This window comes from Garra rufa, chromosome 10 (genome assembly GCF_049309525.1).
Source record: "Garra rufa chromosome 10, GarRuf1.0, whole genome shotgun sequence".
Classification (NCBI taxonomy): domain Eukaryota; kingdom Metazoa; phylum Chordata; class Actinopteri; order Cypriniformes; family Cyprinidae; genus Garra; species Garra rufa.
In genome coordinates this window covers 21485836-21495647 of record NC_133370.1, presented here as the reverse complement: position 1 = coordinate 21495647, position 9812 = coordinate 21485836, and the positions used below count along the sequence as shown (strand labels likewise).

At 37.8% G+C, this 9812-nt stretch overlaps 1 protein-coding gene across 1 annotated transcript; it reads right to left on the bottom strand.

Annotated features, from left to right (window-relative positions):
- Positions 1-663: 663 nt before the first annotated feature.
- On the bottom strand, positions 664-9567 carry abcf2a (ATP-binding cassette, sub-family F (GCN20), member 2a). The gene is made up of 15 exons (XM_073848821.1): positions 9502-9567; positions 8528-8711; positions 6672-6884; positions 6383-6565; positions 5885-6056; positions 5582-5677; positions 4877-4979; positions 4687-4782; positions 4483-4602; positions 4255-4344; positions 4047-4157; positions 3885-3947; positions 1648-1776; positions 1334-1537; positions 664-1190 (listed from the first exon to the last, which is right to left on the bottom strand). The coding sequence occupies exons 2-15, from the start codon at positions 8670-8672 to the stop codon at positions 1074-1076; spliced, it is 1842 nt and encodes a 613-aa protein (XP_073704922.1). The 5' UTR covers positions 8673-8711; positions 9502-9567; the 3' UTR covers positions 664-1073.
- Between the last annotated feature and the right edge of the window lie 245 nt (positions 9568-9812).

Below are 9812 nucleotides of genomic sequence, written 5' to 3'. Positions count from 1 at the left end.
ATTTGAACTTTCTGTAATAGTTGCACGTGAGTCTTTCAGTTGTCCTCAGTCTGAAAAGATTTATCTCAAAATCATAGTCATTGTTGGAAAGGGTTCAAATACTAAAAAAAGCAGAAAAAACACCAAATGTGTGGGACCTGAAGCAACAGCAGGCAGCTTAACTGCTCAGGACAAACAGACTCATTAACTATCACTAAACTTAAAAAAAACAAACAGTTGTGGATCATTCAGGTAACAGTATTAGGAATCAAATTTATGTTAACTTTTGAACAGGGACTTTTTCACAAATGTAAATGTATTGTTTTCTGTTGTGGACTATTTGTAAAGTCTCTTATGTGAAAGATCTTATTCAGGTCAGTACTAAATAAAAAAACATGCATTTTGTATGATCCCTCTTATTTTGGTCAAATGATTAACATTTTGCAGATTCCACAAGGTGTATGTAAACTTGACTTCAACTATACACAAATGTTACTAAAAAAAAAAAAAAAAAAAAAAAAAAAACCAAGGTAAAACATCTGCTGTAATAACAGCTGTAAGTTACTTAAAGCCCTTTAGACAATTAAAAATAAATTTTTAATCCCAGTTGGATCACAAAGGTAGAGAGGCATCTGGAATTACTCAATACAGCTTGAGCAGCGTATAAAGACAGCACAGGCCAAATCAATAAATGTACGCTTTTAATTAGACATCATTATTGCAAATACAGCTTTAAACAATATTTGATAAAATAAAAAAGCTCATTAAGAGTTCTTGAAGTTTACTTTAATGTTTACAGTCTTTGTCCTATAGACCTTCCTTGTTCTAGTACAAAAGAATGAAGTGCACACCCATGATTTTTAATAGGTTTCTCGAAAAGTAAAGTCCAAATACTGTAATGCATATTAACAGACAAAAAAAAAAAAAAAAAAAAAAAAAAAAACAAGACAGCTACTTCCACTGGAAAGCCCAGTGACTGACTCGGGTGTAATAGGTGGTACTGAAACTGCAGTCTGACCAGCATGCTTGTATTCCTGGAGAATAGTCTGGGTTGGCAGAGATGTTGGAACTGCCCTCTGTGGGGGATATATTGGCTATAAATCATGCAACTGTTTGTCGATTTTTGATTTTAGATGTTCCTTGTAGGCCAGAATGTCCTTGCTCCATTTTGTGATGGTCTGCTTTTCACAAACCCAGATCTCCTGAGCCACCTGCAAGGAAACAAACCAATATTACTTCAACCTAAACAAACACCTTAAATCAGCTGCATTAGCTTGACAAGATAAAGGAAAAAAAAAAAAAAAAAAAAAAAAAAAAAACACACAACCAAACACACTAAAAAGCTTCACATTACCTGCTGAATAAGCCTAAAGTCGTGGCTAACCAGCATCATTCCACCCTCAAACTCGTTGATCGCCTCAGCCAGAGCGTCAATGGTTTCAATGTCAAGGTGATTGGTCGGCTCATCAAGAAAGAGCATGTGGGGATTCTGCCAGGCCAGCCAGGCAAAGCAGACACGGCACTTCTGCCCATCAGACAGATTCCTAATAGGACTCACCTAGTTTAAAAAGCAACACGTCAATATATAAAAGGTAGAATTTAATTGCAGCTTAAAATCAAAGTTAAAAAAAAAAAAAAAAAAAAAAAAAAAAAACACACAACACCTACCTGCTGTTTGCCAGTGAGTCCATAACGGCCAATGATTTTCCTCATTTCTTCCTTCTCCTTAATCTCAGGGTAACACTTCATCATGTACTCCAGAGGTGAAAGGTCAAGCTCCAATTGCTCTGTTAGATGCTGTTACAGAAACAAACAAAACTCAAGTTAAAAGCCATTAAAACCAGTCTAAAGCTATTTTAATTATTTTACTTAAATAAGAGGGACCATGCAAAATGCATGTTATGTTTTTTATTTATAGATTCACACAAAAGATGACATGTAGTTTTTTGTTTTTTTTTGTTCTGGAGTCCCTTGTTTGGCCCACTGTTCTTCAGAAAAATCCTTCAGGTCCCACAAATTCTTTGGTTTTTCAGCATTTGTGTGTATTTGAACCCTTTCCAACAATGACTATGGTTTTAAGATCCATATTTTCACACTGAGGACAACTAAGGGACTCATACAGGGCTCGACATTAACGCTTGTCCGGGACAAGTGGATTTTGTGAATGGGTAAGTGAAAGAGGATTTCACTTGCCCGACCGGACAAGTAACCTGATTAAAACATTACAAACAATTACTAGCGCAGCAACAAAACTTTGGTGAGAATAATTCTGATTGTATTACTTACGATGACTGAAAACGGACAATATCAAGTATCAAGCTCGTGCAGCCTATCTGACTGAAATGTAAACTAATACGCGCAACAAACATACTGCGGTAGAAAAGCACCATTACGATTACAAATGTGACATTGATTTTATACAACAGTAGTTCAATAAACTAGTAGTTAATATTAACTAACTTACATTTTAGACACATCATTAACCGTTTTTGCTAACGAAAATAGTTCTAAGCTAAGCAACGGCAGAACAGTCGTAAATCTCAGAGCAACACAGCGGTGTTTCAGTACTGAATGATTTAGCGCTTTAATGAATGGGGTGAGTCAGTGAACGAACTGGTTGAATCCGTGACTCACTCACTAAGTCAGTGACTTACTGCCACCTATTGGTGGTTCGGTCTTATATTTAAAGGTATTGCTTTTTTCCAACATTTTAGATTTGTATGTTTTAAAAAAGTAAAATTAATCTTATAACATTTATGTATTTGCAATTTTACTGTGTAAATGCATTTTTGAAACCTCTTATCTTCATTAAACAGTCTAAGTAAATACAATTAAATGTCATTTTCGTTTGCAGGCTGGGTTTTTCCTGTGCAGTGGAAAGATGGAGTTTGATTTAATTTCTGTAACCATACAGTGTCTAGTTATTCTAATTTAATGTATTGATAAAATTTAACAATTGGATGTGAATGACACATACAGTTAGTAAGGTTAGGAAAATAAAGTTAAAGTGTCCTAAAAAAATCAATTTAAGGCAAATATCAAAAATATTTAGATTAAAGTAAGACCTTATAGAGTAGTGATGAGACTATTGCTTCAGAATGGATTAATTTACAGCAAAAAAGGCATTTTTTTGCCCCGGACAAGTACATTTTTCACTCGGACAAGTGAATGTCTAATTTACTTGTCCGAAGGACAAGCACATGCCAAAGCTTAATGTCAAGCCCTGCATATAACCATTACAGAAGGTTAAAACGCTTACTGATGCTTCAGAAGGAAAGTCAATGCATTAAGAGCCAGAGGTGAAAACTTTTGAACGGAATGAGGATGTGTACATTTTTCTTAATTTGATCCCCCCCATTTAGTAGTGCCCTTCAGAAGCAACAAAGGATACATGTTCCCCAGAATACAAAATAAGTTATATTAACCCTGATCTCCAAATGTAAAGTTTTCACCCCCAGCTCTTAACACATTTTTCCTTCTGAAGTATCAGTGAGTGTTTGAACCTACTGTAATAGTAGCATATGAGTCCCTCCAGTTGTCCTCAGTGTTAAAAATGATGAAAAAAATAATTTGTGGGACCTGAAGGATTTTTCTGAAGAACAGTGGGCAGTTTAACTGTTCAGGGACAAATGAACTACTATAACTGAACAAAAAATAACTGGATTATTCAGGTAACAACACAGTATTAAGAATCAGGTGTATGTAAACTTTTGAACAGGGTCATATATAAATGCAGCTATTATTTTTGGACTACATGAAAAGGTCTTTTATGTGAAATCTTATTCAGGACTAATCAAATCAAATTGAGGGTAATAAAATCATTAACATTTTGAAGATTCTGCAAGGTGTATGTAAATTTCTGACTTTAACTGTAAATGTCATGACAAATTGTCTAGCCAACAAACCTGATGATATCGTCCGATCTTCACATGGGAGTGTTTTCTAATCATACCATCTGTGGGCAGGAGCTGAAAGAAAAGATGTTTTACAAACCACAATACTAAAGAATTTAAGTCACATAAAATGTGTTTCCCCTAATTAAATGCATTTGTTAAAATGTGCCTTACCTCTCCAGTGAGGAGCTTCAGCAAAGTAGACTTGCCCGCCCCATTGGGCCCTACAAGGGCCACCCTTGTGTCCAAGTCAATTCCAAACTCCAGGTTCTTATAAATATGTGGCTATACAACACAGAAAACATACATGTGAGAATCTCAATCAAGAGAAGGATACAACAAAAGTGTGTAAAAAGTAGTATTGTGTATTAGACCCGCATACCGTATTATCCGAATACCTGAAGCTGACATTCTGAACCATAATAACAGGAGGAGGGATCTTCCCACAGGGAGGAAAATAAAATGACAGGGTCTGAAAGGACAAGGTAGTTTAAATCATCTTCCTATTGGTTGAAATGCGGCACGCAGAAACAATAAAAAAAAATAAAAATAAATAAATAAATTTAAAAAAAAAGCATAGAGCTGTGCTCAAGAACAGTTCTTTCATTACCTTGTCATTTACAACACGCTCAGTAAGACCTGAGGCAACCATCTTCTGTAGAGTCTTCTCTTTGCTCTGAGCTTGCCTGGCCAGCTTGGCAGAACCGTGACCAAACCGAGCAATGTAGTTCTGAGGATCAACAGGAACACATTTTAGATAACCACATCAACCACAGAAATTTTGCTTGTTTATAAGGTACATGAAGTAGCTTACCTTCATGTGTGCTATTTGGTCCTGCTCCCAGTTAAACCGCTTCATCTGATTCTCCTCCAGTTCCTCTCTGGTTTTCACATACTGGTCATAATTACCCTTTAGAAAAAGAGGATGAATGATAAATGGAACTGCCTATTTGGATTTAGGAAAACAGCATGCTTAAGTGCTTGAGTATAGAATTAGTCTCTACCGTGTAATATTTCAGCTTGCGTTGGTGCAGGTTAATAATGTTGGTACAAACACCATTGAGGAAGTCCTGAGAGTGGGATATTAAAACCAGAATTCTCCTGAACCTGCCAGGGGAAGGGAATAAAAACTTGAGGACACAGCTCTCAGCATAGTGTTTGCAAATAACTGCATTACAATAACAGAACATAATTTTGTAATATAATATTACCTACACTTTACTTAAAGGTTAATTACACAATTAAAAGATTAGTTCACTTCCAGAATATAACTGCAATTTGGACCTTCAACTTGTTGGCTCTCATTGAAGTCCACTATATGGAGAAAAATCCTGGAAAAGTTATCCTGAAAAAAAAAAACTTATTTTCTTTTTAACTGAAGAAAGAAAGACAAGAACATCTTGAAATAACAGAAGTAAATTAGCAGGAAATTATATTTTGGAAGTGAACTAATACAATAAATATTATTAACATGTATTACTATACCATGTTACTATATGACTAGAAAAATCAAGTGGTAGTCTAACATCTGGGTTGCGCTGACAGATCAGTTATATGCTTCGGTCTAGTTTTTGTCAAAGCTCTAACCACACCAAGAACAAACTGCTTGATGGAAGAGCTACAATTCGGCCTTTTGTTAACATCATTTCATCAGCAACAATCCACAGTAAACATTAGATATATTAACCCTTCTAAAAATAAAACCTTACTCTCTGAGCTCTTCCTCCAGCCACACACACGCGTCCAAGTCAAGGTGGTTTGTTGGCTCATCCAACAGCAACATGAAAGGCTTGAGAAACAATGCCCTGAAGATTTCAGAAAAACCGTAAGTTAAAAATATGAAAAGATATATGCAAATACATTCATAGAAATGCACTGGGATCAGAAAAAACGCTTCATACCGTTTTTGTCACTGCACAGTTAGCATAAAGCAACTGCGCTATCATTCGGCCTTTTGTTACATCATCTCCCAGAACTTTTTTAAACTTTGGTATAAGATTCTAAAAGCTCACCGTGCAAGAGCAACACGCATCCTCCAGCCACCGCTGAAGTCTTTGAGTTTCTTCTGCTGCATTGCAGTAGTGAAGCCCAGACCGTGGAGGATCCGCGAGGCCCTCATCTCAGCTTTATCAGCGTCCAGCTCCTCCAACCGCTCATACAGCTCCATCAGCTTCTCACAATTAGCTGAAGTTTGAAAAACAAATGTAAACAATTATATTCACAAATTACAAGTGTTCCTCAACCATGAGAGTCCTTAACTGAAAAGAATTAAGGATCCTTCTCAAGCTGAGATGCTCAATATACCACGCCTAGGAAAGGAAGCTGTTACAAAAACACTTCCTATGAAAACGTGGAAAGTATTCATATTGACCTGACCCATTTAAGGTTTTATTCAAGCAAAAATGTGAAATTACATGTTTAACCTTTTATTGTAAATGGATCATAGACATTTTGGGATCAAACATGCTGAAATATGCCGTTTGTATTTGATCAGAGTTGTTGAAACTTACAATCCTCATGTGCGAGCCTTTCAGCCTCTCTCTCCAGCTTGATCCTCTCTTCATCTACCTCCATCACACACTGCAGAGCGGTCTTCTCACTGGGAGCCATCTCACGGGTCAGGTGGTAGATATCAATGTGCTCTGGAATCGGCACCTCCCTGTGACCAATCGCTGAGAGCAGCATGGATTTGCCTACACAAATTTAGATACATTCATTCATTCATCTGTCAATTAAAATCATCTCCAAAGCCACTAAGAGAAGACGTATTAGCCCAACGTGAACAGATTGTTCATTTACCGGTTCCATTGAGCCCAATAAGGCCATATCGACGGCCAGAGTTAAGCTCCAAACTAGTGTCACTGAGCAGCTCCTGTCCGTGAAAGGTAAGAGACAAGCTGCTGATATGCACATCAGTGCTGTTGGGATGAGACGCCAGAACACCAGTCACTGCCCGAGCCTCTGTTTTCTTCAGCTCAAACTCATCCAGCTCCTTCGTCAAACTGGCAACCTCTGTAAAATGAAAAAGGAATATTCAAATGAATCGAGGATGAGAAACAGGTTTCAGGTTTTGATGAGCTCCTACTCCCAGCAACCTTTTCCAGAATAGGACTATGCCCTTACATCTCATACGTCAGAAACTCTGCCAAAAAACATCCGTTTGGTTTTGATCATATCTATCATGCTAAAATCAGGCGTTTTAAAGCCATATCAGTTTAAACTTCTGATATATGGTTGAGCGCATAAATCTGAAGCAAACACAAAGAAAGTGGCCGTCGCATGGCATGAGAGTACAAGACCAAGTTCTCTTTCATGTCTTATTGCGCTTTAACAGTCAAATACACAAGTTTGTTAAAAACACACAAGTTACAAAAACTGTTTGTTATGTTTGTGAAGGTAAACAGCTGGGAAAGAAATCTCATGTTTATATTAGATCAGTGTGGCAGCAGTGTAATATACAGTAAATCAATAAATTGACTGCTCTCGGCTCCAGAGGCTGGGACTCTATATAGGGTTCTATGCTCATCTCAGCTTTATCAGCATCCAGCTCCTCCAAACACTCATACAGCTCCATCAGCTTCTCACAATCAGATAAAGTTTAACAAACAAAATGTAAACAACTAAACTTACAAATTACAAGTGTTCCTCAACCATAAGATTCCTCAAAAACAAAATTAAGGAGCATTCTCAAGCTGAGATTTTCAATATACCATGCCTAGGAAGGGAAGCGGTTACAAAAACGGAAAGTTTTCATATTGACCCTAACGTATTTAAGGATTTACTCTCCAGCAAAAATGTAAAAATGTTCTTTATACACATTACATGTTTAATGTTGTCACTGGTTCTCATACACCCTGGGATCAAACATGCTGAAATATGCTATTTGCATTTGAGCGGTTGTTTTAAACCCATATTAGTTTCAACTTCTGACAGTTTTCTAGGTGCACACATACGAATGCACATGCAGAGAAAGCGGCTGTTGCATGGTATGCGAGTACTAAACTAAGTTCTTTCATGTCTTATTGCGCTTTAACCGTCAAATACACAAGTCTGTTAAAAACACGAGTTGCAAAAACAGTCGGTTATGTCTTTGAAGGTAAACAGCTGAGAAAGACGCTAAATCAGGGGTGGGGAATGTTGATCCTGGAGGGCCACTGTCCTACAGAGTTTAGCTCCAACCCTGAACAAAAACACTCACCTGCCTGTAGACCTAGTAATTGTGAAGACCTTGTGATTAGTGGGTTGTTCTTTTTCACGTTTTCTGGGTTGGCAGATGAACTGGGGAACCAATTATATCAATTAAAAATGGAAAAAGTCAGATTTTCATGATTGGCCACCAACAAAAATCCAAGTCCACTCTCTGTCAGTAGGTGGCACTTGTAGGGAGGCAGAAATACCCTCAGCAAGGTGCTGAATCCATTGTCTATTGTCAATAGAGTGGTAATGCATGAAGCAAATATTATTTTCTTTCTTTTTTTAAACTGGGTTTGGATTCTTTCACAGTGCAATGGAAAAGAGATTAGAACACCTTTCCATTTACACATTAACAAGTGTTCATTTAAATTGAAATGTTCACCACTCCAAATTTTCACACTGTATATTTGTAGTTCTGGCTTGAACAGGCTTCAAGTCCACCTTCTAACGATTCTCCTTACCATCGACCTCAGCTGCTCCATTTTGCTGGATCTCAGGTTTCTCTGCATCCCCATTCACTCCATCCTCTGGTTTCTTTGTACGCTGACGAGCTTTGGCTGCTTCTTTCTTCTTTGCAGCCTTCTTTTTTGCTAAATCAGATGGCATTTTGATTGTGAATTCCAGGAACAGAACACCTCTAAAAATCTGTGAGAGTGAGACAAAAAGAGATTAGCTGGAGGTAAAGATGCTCCCATAGGATTACAAAGTACACACTGTTCCCAAACGTACTTTCTGTTCAATCAACATTTAATTAGCCTAAAAAAACTTTTACTTTGCTCACGGTTGTTTTAAGGTCTCCACCGAACTGCACGAGTGCAGTGGTTCAGCCCGGCTCACGTGGAGTCGGCCAGTATTTTTCCCTGACGCAGTGTAGGCGAATAACTGCAATGGTGAAGTAATACCGGCACAACATAAAGAGTCCTCGGTAAATTAAGTTACATCTATGACATCGCGAGTTCTGAAAACACAAATAACGGACAACACAACGAAATATCGGAGCCGCTAACGTTACTCTTAAAAGAATAAAGCGTGTCTGTTAACTCTAAGGCCTGACTAATGAGCCGCTTCACCAACCATGCTAACTCTAACCATAAAACGCCGGTATATCAAGTACATCTTACTCAATGGACATAAAACCACTGTAGTTTATATCCAAATTGTGATAAGATATGTAACTTCAATAAACTAAAGTGGAATCAACCGAAAAAAAAAAACATGTTAGGCTAGTTGAGGATCGCACACGAGTCTCTGTTCCCACGAGCTAGCAGGCAAGCTAACAGCCGGTAAAACTAGCCCGTTAAACGGAAAGATGTCCGGAGAATAAAATCAAATGAGTAAATAAGGTATGAGGTCTTTGTGGATATCGATTATCACAGAGATAGACGGTTAACACGAGTAAATAACCAACTTTAGTGGAATTAGGCCGTTGTCTTACCTAGCTCTCTTCCTGATGAAGCGCTAGCACCGGAGAAGCGATCTCATGGCTCGCGCTACAAGCGGTATGAGGCGCGTGTCACCAATACCGGCACGGCAGCCAATCAGAGGCCGATACATAATAAATCTCCACCTACTTATTTGCATATGGTGTGAGAGCGTTGTCTGGGCGTGGTTTGTTTCGCGGGTTAGTCACACACAATGACCTACAATAAGTAATACAATAAGATGTGAATCATACCGAAATTAAAATCACAAGGTCATGCTATATGCCTGTAATTTATAGTGTTTTTTCCAATAGGAACAATTCAT

Excerpts from the sequence above, each read along its gene's own strand:
- abcf2a (XM_073848821.1), bottom strand. The coding sequence starts at position 8,672 with ATGCCATCTGATTTAGCAAAAAAGAAGGCTGCAAAGAAGAAAGAAGCA. Across the intron at positions 6,885-8,527 it reads TGGAGCAGCTGAGGTCGATG|AGGTTGCCAGTTTGACGAAG; the intron begins GTAAGGAGAATC and ends TTCATTTTACAG. Across the intron at positions 4,603-4,686 it reads ACCAAATAGCACACATGAAG|AACTACATTGCTCGGTTTGG; the intron begins GTAAGCTACTTC and ends GTTGATCCTCAG.